Source organism: Urtica dioica, chromosome 9 (assembly GCF_054948205.1).
Source record: "Urtica dioica subsp. dioica isolate 48M chromosome 9, U.dioica_male_clone48M_v1_H2, whole genome shotgun sequence".
Lineage (NCBI taxonomy): Eukaryota > Viridiplantae > Streptophyta > Magnoliopsida > Rosales > Urticaceae > Urtica > Urtica dioica.
Window position 1 is genome coordinate 15,938,903 of NC_142764.1, and position 26,232 is coordinate 15,965,134.

A 26,232-nucleotide genomic window follows, 5' to 3' on the forward strand; every position below is an offset into this window, starting at 1 on the left:
GGCTGTGTTCTAGCTCTCGAATGCGGGAATTGTCTCCCTTCGACTGCTCCCCACTTCTTTTCCACAGGCGCTAAGACTTGCTGCCAACAAGGTCTCGGTCACCTCGTTATGTCCCACTCCCCAAGATTTCTGAATGATCTCATAGCACTCTTCTTCGCGTAACCACAACGTTTCTAACTGGAAGGGTCGTGGTGTCGTATGTTTCCTTTTTAACCCCGGTTCAAGGAGTAGTTGAATCACACGATGATCCGAACCCCAAAACCCCAAAGGCTTCACCTCAACCCTTGGAAATAATCCAACCCAATTGTGGTTGGCTACAGTCCTATCGACCCTCTCTTGGATTTTTGTCTCACCGCTCAGCTCGTTATCCCTAGTGAACCGGTCACCTGAAAATAGTAGATCACGTAATCCACACCAATTAAGACATTCTCAGAACGCAATCATCACTAGGACAAAAATCGTCATCTGGTGCGACGTATGTCGCACCAGATACGTAAAATTTTGCACCTAAAAGTTTATTAGGTGCGACATTAGGTGCGACTAAAGGCCCGTCGCTAAAGGCATTAGGTGTGACATGTCGCACCTATTAATCAAAAGGTGATTCTTTACGACCCCGATGTCCAGTCATCTCACGTTATTGCAAGACTTACAAGGACAACGATAATGACCGTTTTCGTTCGGGAGTTTGCTTGCAAGGCGGATAAATTCGTTAACCCCTGTTTTATATTGCAAACTCAACCGATTGTTCTCGGTAATCCAATCTCTACTTGGATTTGACATTCTGCTAAATGAGACGAGAAATTGAGAGATAAAAATGAATCGTTATAATTCATTTTGTAAGAGTGAATTATTAAGAAATTGAGAGGTAAAATTGAGAGTGAATCGTTAATATTTGAAATTTAGAGTGAATTGTTATGAAATTGAGAGTGAATCGTTAATACAAATTCACTTCACTGATGATTTCATTAACGAGTTAACCAATTTCGACAAATTAGTTAATTCGTTAAAATATATTGTCGAAAGAGTTATTTTTTTTTACAAATACGTTTTATTCTACCAAAAATTCAGCAGAGTTTCCCCTATAATATTGACTAACCAAAATCTGCAATTTAAAAAAAAAAAAACACATATATAACCAACCAGGACTATCTATTAACATACTAAATAATAAACCGAGCCTCCGTAACTCGGTTGCAATAAATTTTCAATAAGTTTAAATTAAATTTAACATGTTACTAATTCAACAAATTGCAATCAAATTAAACAAAATATGTTACAATTACATTAAATTACACTAAACATGTTACTAATTAATTTAATATGTTACTTTTAACTTAATTAATCTAATCTAACATATTACATATTATTAAAAGTAATCAACTTAATCAATATAATCTAACATATTACATATTATTAAAATAACTAACCTTTTCCGAGGCGACGACGAGGCAACGAGCTACGGCGGGGGGCTGCGAGTGACCAAGCTGCGGCGAGGTCGGGCACGGGCTGCGGCAAGTCGGTGTCGACGAGCGGGATGTTCACGGGCAGCGAGCGGGGCTGGTCGTTGGGAGCGGGACGAACCTGCAGAGAGACAGAGTGAGATGGGGATAAAGGTGAGAGAGAAAGAGAAAGAGAGAAAGAGAGAGAGAGACGTACCGGGGTGGCGGGGCAGCGGGGCGGCGAGGCGGTACGGATTGACGAGGGCGGGCAGGGCAGCGGCGCTGGTGGCGGGGCGGTAAGGCAGCGGGGCGGCGGGCTGGTCCCGGGCTGCGGCAAGTCGGTGTCGACGAGCGGGCTGTTCACGGGCGACGAGCGGGGCTAGTCGTTGGGAGCGGGACGAACCTGCAGAGAGACAAAGTGAGATGGGGATAAAGGTGAGAGAGAGAGAGAGACGTACCAGGGCGGCGGGGCTGGACGCGGGGCATGGGGTAGCGGGGCGGTGGGCAGCGGGGCGGCGAGGCGGCAGGGATTGACGAGGGGCGGGCAGGGCAGCGACGCTGGTGGCGGGGCGATGGGGCAGCGGGATGGCGGGGCGGGACAAACTGGTCGGAGATGGAGAGAGAGCTGAGTGAGATTGAAAGAGAGATGGAGGGAGAGAGAGAGAGAGACACAGAGAGAGAGAGAGAGGGAGAGAGAAAGAGAGAGAGAGAGAGAGAGAGAGAGAGAGAGAGAGAGAGAGAGACGTACCTTGAAGGAGGACGGCGAGGTTGGACGCGGCGGGCAAAGGAAGGACGACAGGCGGTGGGGCAGCGAGGTGTCGGAGGACGCAGCTTCGGCAAAGGAGGGTCGGCAAAACTTGAAGAAAATTTCGGGCGAGGAAGAAGAAGAATGCGTTTGGGGTTTTTAAACCCCTAAAACTATTAGGTGCGACGATGTCGCACCTAATAATAATATCCAGTGCGACATGTCGCACCACTGTCGCACCGGATATGAAATCCCAAACTCGAAAAATTTCGGGGGAATATGCCTGACAACTTTAAATTTTAAAACTACTAAGTGCGACACTAGTCACACCTAATGGTATTTGGTGCGACTTTGTCGCACCTAAAAGTAATAGGTGCGACAAAAACACATCAGGTGCGACAATGTCGCACCGGATACCACTAAAGATTAGCGAAATTTTTAGTCATCTGGCGGAATATCCGGTGCGACATGTCGCACCTAATATTGGTTTAGGTGCGACTATTAGGTGCGACATGTCGCACCTAATACCTTTCCGCACCAGAAATGTGAATTTGTAGTAGTGCATACTTCGCCGGAGCCGCCACACTTATCCCTTTTCTTCCATGATTTTGCTAAAATCTCCCAAACAACACTAAGCTGTGAATTGTGCTTGAGTCTAGTCATGAGCTCACAAAATTGGTGCCGCTGATCGGTACGCGATTCGCCGTAGACGCTTGTGAATCTCCATCAGCGGCCAAGATTATCAGAGACCAGCGGATCAATATGCCAACGAGTAGTTGAGAATATTGACACCTTGCTCATCCTTCCGCATCAAAATCAAGCCCCCACTTCGGTTGACACTGTCAACCGCCAAATTGTTAATATAGCCAACTCTCCGACCCATCTTATGAGCCATTTGGCCGGAAAGAAGGGTTTCACACAGGAATGATACATGGGGAAAGCTCTGTAGAAGTTTGTGGAGTTTTCGTAACGCATCATGATTTCTCATACCCCGAGCGCTCCAGCCGAGACAACTCATTAGACTCGACGGAGTTGAACGTCAGCCTCCATTGATTTTGGGGTGGAGATGAATGCCTCATCCACGGTCTTTCTTATCTTCTTCTCCTTTAGAACAACATCTTGCTCTAAACTTTTTCTCTTAACAGTTGTGGAAAATGTATCCTCCTCTTTCCTACATTTTTAGGGCAGTTTTGCTACGAGTGAAGATTGAACTCATGACCTCCACTTTGAAAATGGTGTGAAATTACTAACTAGACTATGCTAAGAACCACTCATCTTTCCTACTTTAACTTTGACTGTTTTTCTAAAAAGTTATAGAAGTTAAGGTTTGCCTAAAAATACTAAGACAATCAGAGAATTTAATACAAATAAAATACTGTGTTAATAATTTATTAAGATTATATATGATTTTATACATTAAAAATATTTTATTTATAAAATAAAAACACCAATAGCGCAAACATAAATATATTTTTATTTTATAAATTTACGTATGACAAATAACTTTAAAAAACACGAATCACATATAATTTTGAAAATTCATTACTCAAACAAAATTAAACAAGTGAGAAATATTAATCAATTAAAATTAATGATACATTAAATAACTTGTTGATAGTTAAAGTTAAGCTATTTGTTTACAAACTTAAAATCTGGGCTTATATATCTCAATGATTTAGAACGATTACTTTGTCTAATTTTTTTTTTCTTCTGAAAATATAACCATTTATATGTTTGTTAAGAAAAAAAAAATTATACAAAATAGTAATTTGAAACTTATTTGCAAAATCACCAAAATTTTGAGTTTTTAGGAAAACAACCAAAGTTAAATTTTTTGATGTTGTATATAAGCAATCTATTAATTTATAAACTTAATGACATTGAAAAAAATATTTTTTAAAATATGATATTTAAACAATTTTTTTTTTAATTTAAGATATTTTACTAAACGAGGTAAACCTCGGCTCTTTAGAAAATTTATTAATTTCAAATTTAGCTATCCGTTTTGTTAACATTGTAAACAGCACATTTGGATTACAAACTTAGCAGGATGCCGCATAATCAAACTATATATATATATATATATATATATATATATATATATCTCAGTGGGAACAATAACTTAAGAAACGTACACACATAATCTACGTATCCAACATAATGTTTACTCCTTATGGTTCTTCTTAATTATGTTCAAAACAAATATTCTCGCCTAAATTTGAAGCGTATAATAATTCTACGATCGCCTAACTTTTAAACTCCGTAACATATACCATACCTTTGAATCCGACCAAACCACTATAAAGAAAGTTGACGCGCCTAATTATCATTCTGACATAGCACACATATTGATCAAACTCTCCTACTCCTCTCGCTCTATATATACTAAACACATAATTATATACAACCTCAACTCTATTATAAAAACCACTTCTTATATATTCATCACATATCAATTCTCCTCGTACCAAAAAAGAGTATTTACAAGGGAAAAAAAACATGAAAACCCTAAGCACAATGCTCTTAGTGTTAACCTTGGCAACGGCTCTAGCCGTTGCGGATCTGTCTCTCCAACACGACACCCAAACCCGGGGTTCTCTCTCGGAAACTAGTCGGGTCTTGTTGGGATCGGGGCAGATAAGAATCTCCGCGGCAAAGATGACGTGCGATAAGTACCCTAGGGTTTGTCGGGCAAAGGGAAGCCCGGGCCGGGATTGCTGTAAGAAGAGATGCGTTGACACGTGGGCCGACCGGGTCAACTGCGGGGCGTGTGGGAAGAGGTGTGGCTTTTGGGAGATTTGTTGCAAAGGAAAGTGTGTGAACCCTAAGTCCGACCGGACCAATTGTGGGGCTTGTAGTAATAGGTGTCGCAAAGGGAATTCCTGTGTCTACGGTATGTGTAGCTATGGAGACTAGATTTTACTCAATATAATACCGTATATATCCATGACTCAAAAAGTAGACGTGAATACATATACTATACAAAAATTATTTACGATTGATCGTTTATGTTTAATATAAGGGTTTGGCTATATAAATATTCTTATTCAGTCTAATTGTGTAATTTAACTATTTGGCTTGTATTGTTTGTCCTAAAAAGTAAGAGATCGTGTTGTACTATGTTGTACTATCATAATTACTATTATTTGATATGTATTTCTTGTTGAATTATAAATGACAATAATTTATGTAATTAGTGCGCGGTTCTATCCAATGATTAAGATAGAGATACGGACATAAATATCAAACTTTTAGGAACATATGAAATAGCTGACATAGAATTCGAAATAGTGCTACTAATGTATCGATACAAAATCGACATATATACTGTTACCGATAGAAGTAGCAACAATTATGTTCATCAAAATGTTAACAAAATAAAAAGTTCAAAATACTCCCTTCATCCAAATTTGCCTTAAAGGAAGGAGGGTTTGATACAGAGCGCTCAAGATAAACTATATATTAAAAGTAATTAGCGAAAAAAAAAATTTACATACTTGTTTCAATTCATAGTTAAGTGGGGCACATGGTTAAAATATTCGCGGCTGCCAAATTTGTTCCAAATAGATTTATATAAGGTTCTCTAGTTATCTAACAATATAGAAATCTTAGCTTTGCATAATCGTTAACGATTGATTAATTATAATTAATTAGCTCTATTGATTTTATTAACAATAATTAAATATTGATAATTTTGTTCAAATAATTTTCTCTTATTCGAACAAAATGTTAATTAATTGTTGCTAATAACATCAGTATAAGCAAATAATATATTTGATGTGACTTACTTGCTTATAAATTTCTTAATATATATTCCTAAATCATGATTGAAACACATACAACTACTATAATTCCAACAAACAAACAAAAGAACTGAAAATAAAATATCCCAACCTTCAAAATTCTCATGTGCAGAGAAAGAGCTGAATTACCATCGATTTTTTGTAAAAACCAAAAAGAAGCCATAAATATAAGACCAAAATAATACGATATTCTAGCAAGAAAGAGCTTTAATTTTAGACAATTTCTAAGTGATTTTAGATATTTTGCGATTGGTAAGATATATTTAGGAATAGTGAGATACTCATAATAGATCTCGGTAAAATCTTAAAAGAAAAAAAATATTACTCGTTCTTTATTAGGAGCTCAATAATTGACTATATATCGGCGAGATAGCAATCGTAAATCTCAATATTTTAAGCACTACTTCTGCCTCCAGGGCCGATCCAACATATACCGAGATCTGAGGCGAAAACGAAAAATTAGACTTTAAAAAAATGATATATTAAAAAAAGTATAATTTTTTAACTATCATTAATTAGAGTAACTATCATTAATTAGAGTATTACAACTCCTTAATAAATTACTATAAGAAAGTCCAATTGTATCATACTCTATTAGTCTCCAGTTTACCCATTTGTTTCCTTTTTTCTATGAATTTTGTTGACTTAAAGCTTATAAACCCACACCTCTTTCCTACACCACAAGGCCACTGCGAGGCACTTCATACTTCAAGCACCCTAGTTTCATAATGCACGCTACTGCAATCTCTTTCTATTTTCTTTGGACGAGATGTATAACTGTTTAATATGTAATACGCATTTAAAATGTTGGGCATTTGTATTTTGTGTCTTGACAATTCCACTTTTAGAAGCAGTATAATTATATAAGCCTTTTTATACTTCAACATATACTTTTGCTTTGTGCTATAAATGGCCTTGGTACCAATTTTGATATTTAGATTAAAATAATAACAATTATGTTTTTGGACACTTTTATTAGTAATTATAGACTTATATATCTACAATTGTTGTTAATTATAACAACTGTATACTTTCATGTCTATCGTTACTAATTAAAGTGTTCAGAAAACATAGTTGTTACTATTTAGGGGGAAAAAAAAGTATGTTAGAGTGTTGTTATCCTTTGTTTTGTATTGTTGTCGTTTAGTGTGAATTAGACTTTATGTGTTGTCGTTTAGTGTGAATTAGACTTTATGTGTTGTCGTTTGTATTAGGGAAATTGACACAAATAATATTATCTCCATGTCACTTATCATATTTAGCCCAAAACCAAAAAATTGACAAAACTAATTCTAAAGTTTGGTGAGAGAAATAAATGTTGACCCAACTACCCCCAACCCTATTCAATACACACTCAACCTCTATTCAGGAACTTCTCACGCTAAAATTTGAAACTCATTTGAAATCCAACGTTTTTCTTCTTCTTCCTATGAAACACATTTGAAACCCAATGTTTTTCTTCTTCTTCCTCGCCGGAATCTGCACACGTTGTCGCCGGAATCTCTTCTTCTTTCTCTGAAACCCATTTGAAACCCAACTCCTAATGTAATAATTATAAACTTATCTAAAACCCAAACTTGAAGTTTGTTTTCTGAAAATCAAAAGTGGTTGTTCAATATTAAAGATCCAAGCTCATCTTCGTTCAAATCAAAGATCCAAAATTCTTCAAACAAATTTTGGTAAGTTCTTCCTATCTTTAACATACAAGAACATGTTTAATTGTTTTGATTCATGTTGAAATAGGTTCCATTGTGTTTGAGTGTGATTTGTTTGTCAAAATGGTGTTTTTTGTTGAATTCCCGATTTTTCCAGAGCGTAACGAAGTGAATCCAGTTCGTGACACTAGTGTCACGAACTGGAAATAACAATTTTACCATGTTGTTGATATTTTTTATTCTATTCTTTCTGAATTAAATAACAATTAATGTTGATACAATCACGATGGAGTCGAGTGATTGCAGTTCGTCAACACGTCGGAAGCCGCACGTTTCAGGAAATATAGGAGGTGGTACCGAGCGTCGACGACGTCCTCCTTCATGTTCGTGTGGTCTAAATGGAGTTGAACGAACTTCCTGGACTGTTGATAACCCTGGAAGACGATTTTATGGATGCCCCGAGTCTAAGGTTTGAATATGTTTCTCGTTATCCTAGAAACCGTCTAGAAATCTTATAAATAAGGAAATGTTTCTATTCTTTTTAAGATTTTGTAAATAAATATTCTTTGGTTTATGGTTGTGACAGATAAAGAAATTCAATGGATGCGGATTTTTAGAATGGATTGACCCACCTATGTGCCCAAGATCGATTCAAATCATTCCAGGGCTGCTAAGGAAGATAAATTCATTGGAAAACCAGATACCATCTTTTGTCGATAAAGACTTTAAACACGAAGAACCAACTGAAGCCAGTGAATTGGAACAACTGATTATATCTGAATTATTCAAGATTAAAATGCTGGTTGTTGTTGTTTTATTCATAGGTATTGTGTTATTGTTCAAATGAGTTGAAGATGTATTGAATGGTTTAAAAAATAAAATTACATTTGATTTGGTATGACTTTTGTTGGACTCGCTTGTGTAATGTGATATTGGAATTGTGATATTTCACCTCATGTGTCACGAAGTGATCTCAGTCCGTGATATTGAGTTTATTGTTAAGAATGGTTTATAAAACACAACTGTCATGAAATGAGGTCACCTTGTGACACATAAATTAATTTCGAAACAATACATAAAATTCTAAACTCAGAAATTGATGTCAAGACAATACATAAAGTTCTAAACACACATATATACAGTTAGAAACACATACGTACAATCTTAAACACATAATTTTAAGTAGCCTCAACATTGACATTTCCACGCGTGTGTAGTTTTAGCGCTCTGTGTCGGTATAATTCAGTGGTCATCTTCTGTCGATACATGAGCATGTCCTTTTATTTCAAATCAGACAATGGAAGGTCGTGCACCAAAAACTCGGCAGTCTTGATCATAAACATGCCACAATCATTTATGAAGGAACAAAAAACGCATGCTTTAATTAAAATGTGTCATTAAGAATGTAAAATTAAGAATTAAAATATTTACCCATGAGCAAAATAACAAAGTAAGCCGGCTGACGAATGAATACACTCCGTGACAAATGTGTCACGAAGTGATTCACTCCGTGACACATCTATCACGAAGTGAATCACTTCGTGACACATTTGTCACGGAGTGGATTCACTCCGTGTTACATCTGTCATGGACAATGGTTGAGTTCGTGACTGATATGTCACGTACTCACTGACTCCGTGACAGATGTGTCACGAAGTCACCCACTTCGTGACAGAAGTGTCAGGAAATGGGTCAGTCCGTGACACATATGTCACGAAGTCAGCGAGCTCGTGACACATCGGTCACGAACTCAACCAGTTCGTTACCAATATGTCACGAACCAGGATCCAAATGGGTTTGTAGACTAAGTGACGATAAAACCTACCGAGATTCAATCAAACATACACAAACATGCAACAAACACAAAAACTCTACCGAGATTCAATCAAACACACACAAACATGCAAACAAACACAAAAACCTACCGAAATTTAATCAAACACACACAAACATGCAAGAATAATTCATGCAATAACACACAAATACACACAAACATTGTTCAACCAAATACACACAAATACAAAAGACCTCGAAACACACACTCGCCCAAACACAAACATTGTTCAACCAAATATACAAACGAGCCCGAAACACACACAAATACATACAAACACACACTCGTCCAAACACAAATACACACAAACACATACTCGTCCAAACACATACTCGGCCAAACACTACACAGTGACACAAACACATACTCGGCCAAACACACACAAATACATACAAACACACACTCGTCCAAACACAAATACATACACAAACACATACTCGTCCAAACATATACTCGGCCAAACACTACACAGTGACACAAACACATACTCGGCCAAACACTACAGAGTGACACAAATACACACACGAGCCCGAATCTGAGGATAAATACACACATACACACAAATACACACAAACACACACTCGCCCAATCATAAATACACACAAACACCCAAAAAAAATTTGAGCCCGAAACCCTAAATCAAAGAATCTGAGGTTAAATAGAGTTTTCAATCAATTTTAGGGTTTAATATCAATTTTGAGAAATAAATAGAGTTTCTGCCTTTACCTCGATATGAAGATTAACACACGGGTGTTGTCTCTTCTTCTCCTTCACCGATTTATTGCGAAAACTTCAAAATTCCAACAAAGAGATCGGCCGAGTTATTTGAACGAGAAAGAAAGAGAATGTGCGAGAGAGAATGGGCGATAGGTGGGCGCGGCTATTTTTTTTAGCGAGAAACAAAGAGGTGCGAACTGGAAGAGAACGTGGGCGATTTTTTTGAGCGAGAAACAATGGGGGATCGTGAGAGAGAGAGAGAGAGGGTTTTTTTTTAAAAAAGATGGAGAATAACCAGGAAGATGAGTATGCATACATTTAAAAGAATTATGAGGGTATAATAGTCTTTACATAATGGCATAGATACTACATGTGTCAATTTTTTGGTTTTGGGCTAAATTTGGTAAGTGGCATTGAGATAGTATTATTAGTGTCAACTCCCCTTTGTATTATATAATATTGTCCTTTGGTGTGTATTAGAAGTGATAAGCTTAGCGTTAGTTGTGCCATGATGTCAATTACTGACACCGAACTTTTCAATATATAGTTCCATGAAAAATTAGTCGATCAAATTCTCAATGTACCTGACGTCGACTAAACGATCAACATTACTGTAATCTAAGCCACATCAAACGTTGCAATTGTAATCTAGCCAACGTTTCGTTTAATTTTCGAATCTAGCCAAATTTGATGACGTGTCATATTTATGTAAGATGGTATTTACTATATTAGCCTTGGTTTGGTTTCAAAAATACTAGCCCACGTTTTGAAACTTGGGTTTGTAGCCGAATTTGTTATATTCGGTTTATATTTCGAATTTTAAAAAAAATTCTATATTTGGCAAAGTTGGTTATTGAGCGTTTATTTCTTTCATGAACATTATAGCCGTGTAAGCAAATATAGTGTAAATGTTTGTTAATCTCCGTTGCTTTGTTAATTTATGTTAATTATGGTAAATTTACATATGTGCAGGTAGAGCCGATTTCTTTTCTTTCCTTTAATACACATTTAATACGGTATTTTTGTTTTCCAAATTTATTTTCTAATTTTTGAACGGGTCATGAGTTATTACGTGTATTCATTATCCTGTTTGACTTATTCAATCAATAAATATTTCTTTTCCCTTTTGATTACATCACCGAATCTCCTATTATGAATTCAAAAAGCTGAAATTAAATTGCTTTTCTTTAATGGACATTATAGCCGTGTAAGCAAATATAGTGTAAATGTTTGAAATTTTTTGTTAATCTCCGATGATTTGTTAATTTCTGTTAATTATGGTAAATTTTTTGTGCATTTATTGCATTACTGGATTCACACGCATAATATCAAATAAACCAACTTCTTTTTTTTTCCAAATTTATTTTCAAATTTTGAACGGTTCATGACTAATCCCATGGATTCATTGACGTGTTTGACTTTGACTTATTCAATAAATAAATATTAGCTTTCTCTTTTAATTACATCACCGAATCTCCTATTAAATTAGCTAAATATCAAATTAAATTGCGAAAAAATCTGATATTAATCAGCTGTATACAATTCAAACCGGTCAAACGTGGGCTATTGTTTTGATCAAGTAAGTATAAGAAAAATGGTAGATTAGATATTTTATATCCGTAAATTTCAGTAAATGGCTAGATTGCAAAATTTACCAAATGTTAGCTAGATTCCAAAAACCATGTTTCAAAATGACTACGTTGCTAGTTTACCCTATTTTCATTGCTTCGTACGAAGGTTTGAGATTCCCCAAGTTCAAATCTCCGATTCATCTATTTTTTAAGCTCTCAATAGTTCAACATGATATTAGTTCAACGTAGGCCATTAAATTTAATTGATTTTAAAATAATAAAGTTTGTCTAAAATTAATAAAATAATTAAAATGTGCAAGTACTATTAAATTTTAATAATTTTATTATTAAGTTTATTAAAAGTGATAAATTACCTTATATAAATCGTCAAAAAATAATGTTAAAAATAAAATAAGAATTTATTACAATTAGACATTTCTCTAACTCATTATAAGATTCTATCTAAAGTTTCATTTTATAAAAAAAAATAGCACACCGAGTCAGCAATAACTTAAATATTAATCAAAGAGTAAATTAAATTTACTCTTTAGTTAGTTAAATTTACTTTTTATTTAATTAATTTACTATGATATCTTCAAAAGGGCTATTTTTAAATTTAGTCGGCTATTTTATTAATAAAATGAAATTTAAACTACTTTTTAAAAGAAAGTGGCTATTGATCAATTGCCAGTCTAATTTCTCCTAATTAAAAATTTGAAATTTGAACTATTTTACTAATCAATATCTTCAAAAAAAAAGGCTTTTGGATAATTTTTTCAAATATATTTATCATCATATAAGTGCTATTATCCATCCGTGGCATGACAGAGATACGACTAGTTATGTATAGTGAGACAGATATATCTCTCCATTGCATGCGCTCACACTCACGTCAGCAATGGTATGCGGTGGAGAAGAGTTTTTCGAATATGAAAACGATGTAACATTTAATTTATACATCTCGCATAAATTAAGATTGTGTTTGTGTTTTTATCGCTCATAGATCCTATTTCTTTTATTGATAAATTGGATTCAGAGTTTTTGCCTCCATAATTTTTTTTTTAAGGCAGCTTTGCTGCAGTGGGGATTGAACCCACGACCTCCACACAGGAAGTGGTGTGGAATTACCACCAGATTATCCTAAGTACGACTCCATAAATTATTTATAAGCATTCACTTTTTCAAAATGATTTATAGTTTACAGCTCTACATATTTTTATGTATCCAAGTGAAAACATTAGCAAGAGAAAAATGTCAAGATTCTCTCTAATTGGATTGTTGGATTAATCATTAATATATTAGTACGTAACAATGATTAAATGTCAAACAATCAATACCTACTTATTATGGTATATTAAGTGGTTTCAGTCATTTCATTGGGACACCAAACAAATACTACACATATATTATTGGGGAGAGACTCTAAAAACTTTAAAAAAAGGTCATTTTGTCCTTATTTGCCCATCTACTACGCAGTACGCACCCGAATACCTCCACGTGTGTGTATATACAGAGAGAGAGAGAGAGAGAGAGAGAGAGAGAGAGAGAGAGAGAGAGACATAATAATAAACATCCCCCAAAAATTTATACTTCGCCTATAATAATACTAAGACATGACCTAAATATATTTAAACTAATCTTAAGGAAAGAATAATTCGACAAAAAGTTTTTATTTATTTATATATATTTAGTATTATTAGTATTTGAAACTCCAAAACAAAGTAAGGCCATAGGATCCGAATGTTAACCGACCTTATGGTTCGTGCAGTCACGTCTAGTACTGCGGACCCCAAAAATCTTACCAAACAACGACGCGAACATCGTGTGACCCACCATAAACATATTTATATATAAACCCTAAAACTCCAAAGTCTTATGACAATAAACCTATCAAACAAGCGTACATAATATTTTTCTCTCATGGCTTCCCTAAACCCTACTTTCACGTCCACACTACTACTCTTCGTTATTCCCTGCCTTCTGACTCACATCGCCCAAGCCTACGACACCTATGGCTACGGCTACGGCTACGGCTACACAAGCGCACCGCCGAAGTCAAAGTCAACATCAAAGTCAACGATGAACCCGATAGACTCGTGCTGGCGGGGAAAGCCGAACTGGGCCGCGAACCGGCGAGCCCTAGCCGAGTGCTCGGTCGGGTTCGGCAGCGCGGCGATCGGGGGAAAGTACGGGAAAATCTACACCGTGACGAGCTCCGCCGACGATGCGGCGGACCCTAAACGCGGGACGCTCCGATACGGCGTCACACGGGCCGAGCCACTGTGGATTGTGTTCGCGCGGGACATGGTGATACGGCTCGAGAACGAGCTGATCGTGAACAGCTTCAAGACCATCGACGGAAGGGGATCGAGGGTCGAGATCGGGTACGGGCCGTGCCTGACGATTCAGGGCGTGAGTCACGTGATCGTGCACGGGATCGGGATCCGGGACTGTCGGCCCGGGAAGAAAGGGATGGTCATGAGCTCGGTCAGCCACGTGGGTCTCAGGGGAGGCTCCGATGGGGACGCCATTACTGTGTTCGCGTCCTCGCATGTGTGGATCGACCACTGCTCGTTTTCGAGGAGCTACGATGGGCTTATCGACGTGGTTAAGGCTTCCACGGCTGTTACTATCTCCAACAACTTCTTTTCTAATCATGATAAGGTAAGCAATCCTAAACATTCTGTTTTTGTGGGGATAGTTTATTCAATACCTAGACTTACTTGACTACGTACTAACGTATATATAATATACACATTGGACATGGCATTATTCAGATATATAAGGCGTTTGGATTATTGATTGAAGGGTGTTTTTATTTATTTATTTATAAGGCTGATGCCGCATTTGTTTACTGTATGTAATAAAGTTTAGTCTTGCAGTAGAGGTCACCCAATTCCAAACCCAAGCATGGTAAAATGGATCACTATTCAAGCTAAATTCTCAAAATGTTTTAATTGGTAATATAATTAATGTTTGACTAAATTTTATAAAATAGTTATTTTTTTTAAGGTGTCAATAACTTTTGACCCATATACATAATTTTATATATACGAGAAGACATCATATATACATACAAGTGTTATTACAAGTTCAAAACTGACTATTTTGCAAATCAATTCATTAATTATATTTTAGTCAGCGGAGGAAGGAAAATAAAATAAGTATTCGGCTATCTCTCTTTATTTTTTATTTTGACATAATAAAGTATGGAACCAGAATAATATTGAGGAGGGCATATATATATTTCATAATTACAATACCTATCAACATTAGTGGCTCGATCATTTTAATACGTAATTAATTACTTTATACAATATTGTCTTTGACTCTAATTATTTCACACACAAAAATTTGTAGGTAATGTTACTGGGACACAACGACAACTATAGTGAAGACAAAGTCATGAGAGTGACAATAGCCTTTAATCGATTTGGACCTGGTCTCACTGAACGAATGCCAAGGTATATATATGCACACGCATGACTCACCTCTCTTTTATTTTTAAAATAATTCCATATATTCTATATATAAACCCTAACTATAATGACATGTCATCTTATAACAACGCAGGGTAAGGTTCGGATACGCACACGTGGCAAACAACAAGTACGATGAGTGGAAGATGTACGCCATGGGAGGAAGCTCGAACCCGACGATCTTCAGCGACGGAAACTACTTTGTGGGACCCGATTACAAGCCAGCAAAACAGGTGACTAAGAGAGCGGGTCAGATTTCTGGATGGAAGAAGTGGAAATGGAGATCCTCCAGAGACGTTTTCAAGAACGGTGCTTACTTTGTTCAGTCCGGTTATGGAAGTTGCTACCCTAAATATACTTCCAAACAGACCTTCAAAGTCGCTCATGGTTCCTTGGTTCCTGCTTTGACAGCCAAAGCCGGTGCTCTTCGTTGCTTTGTGGGTAAACCATGCTAATTAGTCAACATATATAATGACATTCTCATGCATGGTTGCCTTGATATATATATCGCCATCTTTCTCTTTTTGACTACCATCTCGATATCGGGTCAACGTTGATCATGTATATCATCTTAGTCTTCAAATGACTTGAGATTTTAGGGAAAAAAAATATGTACAGATGTAAAATGTAAATTATTACAGAGGAGAAAGTACGTAATCTATTTGAGCTCCCTATATTTTGCTTAATAACCTATAAAATTGCCACAAGAGTATATTGAAAAATAAAGATTCCAGGAAAACAAAAATTTTGCGAGAGGAAATTGTATTATCTGCTGTGCTTGAAAAAAAAAAAGCACACGCACATAGAGACAAAAAGAACTGAGAAACTAGAGACTGAGAAGAGAGACAACTGTTAATGTTGAAATGAGATATCTCCTCAAATAATACTCTCAAGTTTAATAACTGAAAGTCCGATTTTAATTTTTAGATTTCGGCATTAAGGTCTCGTTGTAATCCGATTTTCTTAGAAATTAAGAAGAATTAGAAGTAGCTTGTAAATTAATTAGATTCCAAGCTCCATGTATTGCAGAGGACACGTCACTATTAAATTGATATCATGCACTCATCAGCTCACGAAGTGTGTTCCTCCTCAGTCCAAAATGAGCGAGACGGTGTAGAAATAGATGCTTGACCAATCTTCATCTAAGAGATTTGAGCAAGACGCATCCGTTAAAAGAGCTCTAGGTCACCTGATCGACTGTCCCTCCGAGCTGAGCTCGAGCGGGTGAGCTCAGGCTTTTTGCAGTCTAAGGTATATAATGACCTAAAATATGTCTTACTTTATTCTACATGCGTGGAGTGGACTAGGGTAATTAAGCCAATTCCGGTGTACTTGGGCCACGAGTTCGATTGCCTTGACGCCTTAAAATCACTTTTTTATTGGATCCTATATCGCATAGTCTTAGGTTTGAAAAACATTGTTAGTTGTTCAATACTTTCTACAACACGTTGTTCAAGATCCTTCACTTAAGTTACATTTCCTTCCCGCGCGAATATAAATAGAAATATTATATATTCACTTCAGATTACTTTGAAATTATATGATCGGATTCAGTGACTCGATCTACCAGATGTGCAAAAAAAATTCTTGCTAACCTAGTTAAAACTCACATTGGGTTTTCTTTTGGTTTAGACATCGATTGTTTTAATCTCACATGGCGACTTAGCCTTAAGCCAGTCTCTCTGCCTTGAAGATCATCATCAACAATTGGCTCGGAAATTGCGTGCTATTGCTGTGCTTAATTTGTATAGAATTTGTGAGTAACATGTAATTTCGTGCATTCGATGAGACAATCTTTGGGAGAGGATTGCATGGAAATGACAGGAATTCTATGAATGTTGCAATTGAGCAGGGTTCATAAATCTCTTTGTCCTATATATCTTTTTCTACTTACTTCATTGTTTGCTTATGTAATCTTGCATAAGTAGTTGATTTTTCAATTAGTTTCTACCAGTAGTTCAATAACCATCTCATCAATTGTAATTTCAATATTGATAAAAGATAAAATTCTTAGACCGATAGGTAATATACGTATATATATATATATATATAGGTGGATTTTTATATTGTAGGGATTTGAATGTACACTACTATAAATATGAGCTTGCACGACATAGTTTACACGACAGTTAGCCACAAACTATTGTATAAACCCCCTTGCGCGGTGAGAATTGTTGCACCGCGGCACGCAGATATATTAAGCCACTTGTACAATATTTATGTGCATGTGTGTTGTGCAATGTTAAAATTTTAAACCTTGCACGACAGTTATCAAACTGTCGTACATGGGATTGATGGATGTAGGATGGATTTTTAAGTCCCTCATAGGACGTTACGTTTGCATGAAAATTATGTGCATGTCGTACCAGATTTTGTGACCGAGCCCGGTGAGAATAAACCATGCTGCATCTAGATATGACTTGTACTACAGTAAACTTTATTGTCGTGCAACCGGACACTAAATATTACAATTATTTCTTTGTTTCGTATGCGCGCCGTGGCAGGAACATATGGCGCCGCGGCTAGGTCCTTGAAAATATACTCCCGTTACGGCTTTAATTTCACTAGCCGTGGGGGGAGATCGCAATATTCATTCTGTTAGACTTTGTGTAATTTTATTTTGTATCCACCGCGGCGGACTTTAACCCCGCCGAGGTGTGTGTAGCATATTTGAAACCCTAATATATTTTAACTCTCGCTCAAAAAAACTTTAACATTTTCTAAGTCTTGTCTTCTCCAGCCCATTCTCTCTCTCTCTTCGTCGCTCTCTTTTCCAGCCCTCTCTTTGTCCATCCCTTTCTTATCTCACCCTCTCTTCTCTGCCTTCTCTCTCCTCTCACCGGCCCTCTCTTTCCCCGCCCCTATCTTCTCTTACCCTACCTTCCCTCATCGTCTCTATCCCGAGGTTTTTTGGCGTCAATCCTTGGAGAAGAAACATGAAGAGAGAGAAGAATCTGAAAGATAGATTAGGGTTTGATCTTTGAAGTTTGAATATGAGATTAAGATTCTTTGAAATTATAGGATTTTTTGTTTATTGACGGAATTCGTTTAATAAAGGTTTCCTTTCAATTTTGTTTCGGTCAGAATTTGAAACTGCGATTTGGCAGGGATCAGTTCGAGCAAGGCTCAAAATCTCGTTTTCGATATCATTTCGAGCTTCTTGTTTTACGGAAAATCGACTAGCCGACGGAAAACCGAATAAAAAATGTGGAAAATGACAAATAAAATGTCGTTTTCAAATGCCGTTTTCGATGAAAAATCGACATGCCGGTGGAAAATCGGATGGAAATAATATTACATAGTATGTATGTATGTATGTATGTATTTTCTTCAATTTTTAATTGAGATTCATGCCACCTATATTTTATATTCTTCAATATCTAATTTTTTTGTACAAATATAATATCAAATACTCTCATTAATTTCGATCTCAACGTATTTATACCCAATACATATATCTAGTTGTATAAATGTGATATACATATCTTTATAATTTATATGAGACATACTTTTAATAACTTAATTTATAATAATAATTTTATTGTTTTATTTTTCTTTTTATATGATTTTTATATTAAAATTATCAAAAAATTAGGAAAATAGCCAATTTAAACGTTTGACATTGCTAAATAGCCAACGTTTGTAAATCTTAGGTGAATAGCCGTAAATGATGACGTGACCTAATATATGGAATAAGCTATTTACCTAAGATTTACGTCTGTAAATATATGAAAGTGGTTGTTTACCTAAGATTTACCAAACGTTGGTTATTTAGCAATGTTAAACGTTTAAGTTGTATATTTTCCTAATGGACCCTAAAATTATTGATTTGCATATTTTATATGAAAATTGTATAAAATATAACAAGATTGTAACTTGGTCTAGTGGTAATTACTTGTGCACCCCAAACGTAGGCCAAAGTTCAAATTTTAATTATGCAAATTTTCTTGAACTTTTAATCAAACGGCAGAATTCTAAAAAAACGACGATAAAATGAAAGACGACGACATTCGACGAAAAATGATCAAATAAAAAACGACGACATTCGGTGAAAAACGATGACAAAATAAAAAAACATGCTCTTCGTTGGCCGCTTTTGCTTCGACAATGACGCCGCTTCCGATTTTCGTCTGAATCTGCCGAAATTTAAAACACTGAGTTCGAGAAAACAATTTGTGCCCGCCAGCTTCACCTTTCTCCGCTGTGTACACCACCGTCCAAGTTCGCCGATGTTTTTGTCTCATCTTTTTCTCTCTATTTCCAGTTTCTCTCGGAAAAAGTTAGTGTTTTTTTTTAATGGATTTGGGATTAAGTATTCAAATTAAAGTTTACTTTTTATCAAGTTCAATGATTATTTGAAATTTAACTCCTGCTCGGGAAAACAAAGGGGTGGAAGTTAGTAAGTTGAGCTTGAAGTTTTCAAAAGGTAAAGAAAGATAGGTATACAAATGTTTAATCTTCTAAAAAAAAATTAAAAATAAATAGAACATGGGCAACACAAACATTATCGCAATAGCTCATTAAATTTTAAAAAAAATTGATAATAACCATCTGATGATTTATGGGATATAGGCTGTAAGTTTAGGTATTATGTTAGTACAATTTTAGGTGAGTGGTAGTTAGAGTTTTAAATTGTTAGTGCGACTTTCTTAAATCATTTTGAGATCACTGGTTGGAAGGTATTCGAAGAAAGTCCTCTCAGATCGACGTTGTTGGCGTTGTGATGTTTTTGTTCCGTGGAAGAGAGGGAGTGAAGTCAAATTATCCTCAACGGTGGCTCTCTCGTGCGAGAGAAAAAGCTTGTGCCGGTATGTGCAAATGTGCGTCACTATCTCACTCTTATAGCATGTATCTTTGTACGTTAGGCCACTGAAAGAAAAACACTCAGATTATTAAAGCCTCGTCACTCGTAAGTCACACAAGAACTCTATTTATTTATTTATTTAATTTTGTATAATGTGTGGATTGTAAGCTAGACTTGGTCAACAAGTAAAGGCACAAACTACAAGCCTACATGCTAGCCTTGTTCAGCAAGTTTGCTATTAGTTTTAATATTTTTAGTTGCTTTTACTTGAAGCTCACGTTTGTTAGGGTAGAGAGGTAATATCATATCATGTGTTTTCTATATAAATACCACCACATTGTAGTTTCTTCCCAACTCAAGTCTTATTCGATATTCATTATCAGAAGCACTTCTTATTCCTCCTTACACTCTTCTTTGCAATGCATATACATATATTAAAATATATAAACACGAGTAGAGAGTGTGGTTGTTGTAAACAAGAGAGAGTGTGTCCCCAACTTGTCGTTTCCTCTCTTTGCCGATTCATTCTGTGTGTTTTCGGTGCAACGATCTTATATTTGGAACCAACATTTGGTATCAGAGCATATGCCGAAGTACATGGAGTCACCTAGCAAATCCACCGGAGGAGACACGATGGCGACGAAGATCGGGAAGGAAGGAAACGTGACGCTCAACTACCCGATGCTCACGAAGAGCAACTACTCAGTGTGGGCGTTGAAGATGCGGGTGAATCTCCAGGCGCAAGGCGTTTGGGAGGCCTTAGAAGATGGAGTTGTCGAAGTGCGCAAGGATAGGATGGCTCTCGCCGCCATCTATCAGGGAGTTCCGGAAGATGTCCTTCTCATGATACCCGAGAAGGATTCTGCAAAAAAGGCGTGGGAGACGTTGCGGACGATGCACATGGGCGTAGACCGCGTCAAAGAAGCCAAGGTTCAAACCTTGAAGAACGAGTTCGAGGTTCTCCATATGAAGGACGGTGAATCTGTGGACGAGTTTGCCATGAAGCTTACATCCATAGTAACAGGTATTCATTCGCTAGGTGAACAGGTGGACGAGACCAGCGTGGTCAAGAAGTTCCTGAGAGCGGCACCTCACAAGTACATGCAGATCGTGACGTCGATAGAGCAGTTCGGTGACCTCAAGACTATGTCAGTCGAGGAGGTTATCGGTCGTCTAAAAGTCCACGAGGAGAGGCTTCGGGGCTATGGCGACAAGGAAGAGGAAAAGCACCTCATGCTCACGCATGAAGAATGGATGGCCAAGCAGAAGAAGAACCATGGAGTCGAGTCTTCTTCCAGCTCGTCGAGGCATGGCGGGTACGGAGGAGATGGCCGACCACGTGGTAGAGGCCGAGGACGAGGGCGAGGCCGAGACATGCGAGGTCGTGGCAGCAGCGCACCCCGTCAGGAAGGCACCACGACCCGAAGAGACAAGAGCACGGTGAAGTGCTATAATTGTCAGAAGCTCGGGCACTACGCATCGGAGTGCCGCAACAAGAACCACGGCGAGGAAGCGAATCTGATGAGATTCCATGAAGTCGAGCAACATGTACTCATGTTCACCGAGCAGATAGTGAACTTGGAAGTGCGCAGGGACGAACAGGAGACGAGCGTCGTAGGCAAGAGAGACGCCAAGCCCGGGCGAGAACCGGTCAGAGAGAAGACCGACCTGGAGGAGCCAGTCGATGCAGAGTCGAGCCCGGAACCCAAGCTGATGATGGCCGAGAAGAGGCCCAGCCCAGAGAAGACGGCCACTGAGACGGTGATGCTTGTCGAGGACAAGGTTATTGCGAACCTCCTCAGAAACGGAGAAGATAAAGTCTATACCGACATTTGGTATTTAGACAATGGTGCGAGCAACCACATGACGAGAGACCGAGCTAAGTTTGAAGAGCTCGATGAGAAGATCACAGGGAACGTGAAGTTTGGCGATGAATCAATTGTCGAAATCAGAGGCAGAGGATCTATCCTGTTCCAAGGCAAAAGCGGGGACCAACGCCTACTGACCCAGGTGTACTACATCCCGAAGCTGAAGAGTAACATCATTAGCCTTGGTCAGATGACGGAGGTCGGAAACACAGTGGTGCTAGCCGGCTTGTACTTAAAGATGTGGAACAGTAGTGGTGCCATGTTGATGAAGGTGAGGAGAACGCCAAACAGGTTATACAAGATACTCCTGGAGACAGGCCAACTTGTCTGCTTAATGGCGTCCCTAGCAGACCCGGCTTGGTTGTGGCACGCACGGCTTGGGCTACGAAGATGATGGGAGAAAAAGAGATGGCCTTTGGGGTACCGAAGATCGAACACCCCAACCAGCTGTGTGAATGCTTCATGGTCGCGAAGCAGGCAAGAGTGCCTTTTCCGATCAAGGCCAAGTTCCGAGCAGAGAAACCCCTACACCTGGTGCACGCGGACTTGTGTGGTCCAATTACCCCGACGACCCTAGCTGGAAGTAAGTACTTTCTCCTACTTGTTGACGATTACAGCCGTTGGATATGGGTATATACGCTCAAGGAGAAGAGTGGAGTCTTTGAAGTTTTTAAGAAGTTCAAGAGGGTCGTGGAGAACCGGTCTGGACACAAGTTGAAGACTTTGAGAACCGACCGAGGTAGAGAGTTTACGTCCCAGCAGTTCGGAGAATTCTGTAATGAAGATGGAGTCGAACGCCACCTTACTGCACAGTACATGCCTCAGCAGAACGGTGTGGTGGAGAGAAGAAACCGCACTGTGATGGACACAACAAGGAGTTTGCTGAAAAGCATGGATGTCCCGGCAAGGTTCTGGGGAGAAGCAGTTAGACACGCGGTCTATCTGCTCAACCGCTTGCCGACGAAGGCACTAGGCGAGCGCACCCCTTACCAAGCATGGAAAGAGAAGAAACCTCATCTGGAGCATTTGAAGGTGTTTGGGTGCACCGCACATGTGAAGACTGTGGGACCACACCTCAAGAAGCTCGATGATCGGAGTCTTCCGATGGTGTACCTTGGCGCCGAAGAAGGGAGCAAGGCGCACAGGTTTTATGACCCCCGACACGGCAAAGCACATGTGAGCAGAGACGCCATGTTCGAAGAGGAAAAGAAATGGGACTGGCGCGACGAGAAGGGAGAGCCCGAACAAAACTCAGTGGAGTTCATCCTCGAAGAGGCAGAGCGGTCGAGCAGGAAGATGGGGAAAGTCCCAGCCAAGGACCAACAATGTCCAGCTCCACGAGAACTAGCTCCCTTGGAACCAGCTCACCACCAGGCTCGCCCAACTCAGGATCAAGGATGAGCACCCTGATACCAGAGAGTTCTAGCTCACGAAGAACCATCTCGGGAGACTCGTCAATCAAGGACGGACCAAGAGGGATCCGTCCCCTATCCGATGTCTATGGAGAAGCAAGAGAGCTTGAGTTGAGCCCTGATGAGCTCTTGTTGCTTAGTGAAGAGGAACCAACTAGCTATCACGAAGCAGCCACTGAGAAGGAATGGTAGGAAGCAATGGAGAGATAGCTAGAGTCCATTGAGAAGAATCGGACATGGGAGCTAGTCGACCTTCCAAAAGGTCACAAGTCCATTGGTCTGAAGTGGGTCTACAAACTCAAGAAGGATTCAGAAGGCAATGTCCTCAAGCACAAAGCCAGATTGGTCGCAAAAGGATACGTACAGAAGAAGGGAGTTGACTTCGAGGAAGTTTTTGCTCCAGTAGCCAGACTTGACACAATCAGACTGATCCTAGCCCTCGCAGCTCATCGAGGCTGGAAAATCCATCACCTAGACGTCAAATCGGCATTCCTAAATGGTGAATTGGAAGAAGAAGTCTACATTGGTAAGCCAAAAGGCTTTGTAGATCAGATTGCAGAGCACAAGGTGTACAAGTTGTCAAAGTCCCTGTATGGGTTGAAACAAGCACCACGTGCATGGAACACTCGACTCGATAAGAGTATGAAGAGTCTTGGGTTCAAGAAGTGCTCTCAGGAGCAAGCAGTCTACACGAGGAATAACGGAGATGAGGCCCTCATCGTCGGTGTGTACGTCGACGACCTGATCGTGACTGGATCCAGTGCAGAAGGCATAAACGGATTCAAGGAGCAAATGATGAAAGAGTTCGAGATGAGCGACCTCGGACTATCTTCATACTACCTTGGCATCGAGGTCGATCAAAGAAGGAATGCATCACGTTGAGACAGACGGCCTATGCGAAGAAGATCAAGCGTTGAGATGAGTCCGGATGAAAATCGCTCGGGAAGGATGAAAAAGGAACGCCAGTGGATCCCACAGAGTATAGGCGTGTCATCGGGTGTCTCAGGTACCTAACTCACACCCGACCTGACATTCTCATATGCAGTGAGCATGATGAGTCGTAACATGGAGAAGCTACTAGTCTACACCAAATGCAGTGAAACACATGCTATCCCTTCATGTGAAGGGAACGACGAGCTACGGGATCCAATTGAGGAAGTGAAGCTGAAGAACTGGTCGGTTTTACCGACCGGAGGGATGGCATACTATCTCAACGGGAATCTGATCACCTGGCAATCTCAGAAGCAGCGAACTGTGGCTCTATCTTCCTGTGAGGCTGAGTTCATGGCAGCGACCGCAGCAGCGTGTCAAGCGTTGTGGCTGAGAAGTTTATTGAGTGAAGTGACTGCAACCGAGCAAAAACCAGTGACTCTCTACGTAGATAACAAGTCCGCAATCGCACTGATGAAAAACCCGGTGTTTCATGGACGCAGCAAGCACATCGACACTCGATTTCATTTCATTCGAGAGTGTGTGGAGAAGCGGGAGATCATCGTGGAGTTTGTCAACACCAGAGAGCAACATGCGGACATAATCACAAAGGCCCTAGCAAGAGTCAAATTCGCGGAGATGCGAGAACTGCTCGGCGTGAAGAACCTCGAACCAAGTCAAGTTTACGGGGGAGAATGTGGATTGTAAGCTAGACTTGGTCAACAAGTAAAGGCACAAACTACAAGCCTACATGCTAGCCTTGTTCAGCAAGTTTGCTATTAGTTTTAATATTTTTAGTTGCTTTTACTTGAAGCTCACGTTTGTTAGGGTAGAGAGGTAATATCATATCATGTGTTTTCTATATAAATACCACCACATTGTAGTTTCTTCCCAACTCAAGTCTTATTCGATATTCATTATCAGAAGCACTTCTTATTCCTCCTTACACTCTTCTTTGCAGTGCATATACATATATTAAAATATATAAACACGAGTAGAGAGTGTGGTTGTTGTAAACAAGGGAGAGTGTGTCCCCAACTTGTCGTTTCCTCTCTTTGCCGATTCATTCTGTGTGTTTTCGGTGCAACGATCTTATATTTGGAACCAACATAATGTCACAATTTGGATCGATTAGAGTATTGATTTTTGAAAGAAAAACATGTTGTCAATGTGCCCCAAATTTTCTTGTGTAGGACAGCAAAATTAGGATATATTATCTATTTTTCCGAATACCAAACTCAGATTTTTTCTAGGCAACGGGTGCTTAGAAGCTTGCAGAGCTTGGAACAAAGGCTCAAAAGATAACTGGTGGAGACAGTACTTCTCGGGTGATCAATCTTCGGAGTCTTAAACAAATAAGATATCATGTAAGAAAGACAACGTTTCATTCGACTCCAAGCACTTCAAGCTTCGGACCTCGTCCCATTTCCCTACGGTATGAACTTTATACTTTATCCAAATATTATGGATAGTTTATTGATTGAGTCAATACAGGGTAGTTAGTTGAATATTTGTAAATATTGAATAGATTAATTTACAAAAAAATTGGCTACGTAAGCCACCTAAACTATAAGAATTGTAAATTAGTCAACCTTTGGTAAATACTTTGTAAATAGCAAACTTGCATACGTGGCAGCCTATTAACTACCTTTTTTTTTACATGTTTGGCTGAGTTAAATAAGTCTTTTACTAATCTGTTAATAAGTTAACTTGGCTATTTATAAGAAATTAACCAAATGTGGACTATATCTCAATTCACTATAACCGTGTGGCTATATAACTTAATAACTCATTAATTTATCTATTAAGTGTTTGTTATGTGCAAAGATTGAAATTCCATTATTGATGTAGTACCGAGATTCAAGTTTTGCTGATTATCAGGAGATACTCTTGGTTTACCGGGATATCTAGTAGAAGTGAGGGTAAACCGTACTAATGAACTTATCGTTATCGATGTGATTTGCCGGCGAATACC

General features: G+C 38.6%; 1 protein-coding gene and 1 pseudogene across 1 annotated transcript; both read left to right on the forward strand.

Moving 5' to 3' along the window:
- The first annotated feature begins 4,610 nt into the window (after window positions 1-4,610).
- On the forward strand, window positions 4,611-5,234 carry LOC149385293 (uncharacterized). The gene has a single exon (XM_089626941.1). The coding sequence runs from the start codon at window positions 4,684-4,686 to the stop codon at window positions 5,098-5,100; it is 417 nt and encodes a 138-aa protein (XP_089483067.1). The 5' UTR covers window positions 4,611-4,683; the 3' UTR covers window positions 5,101-5,234.
- An 8,450-nt stretch (window positions 5,235-13,684) lies between these two features.
- On the forward strand, window positions 13,685-15,698 carry LOC149385294 (putative pectate lyase 2 pseudogene; annotated as a pseudogene).
- Window positions 15,699-26,232: the final 10,534 nt, after the last annotated feature.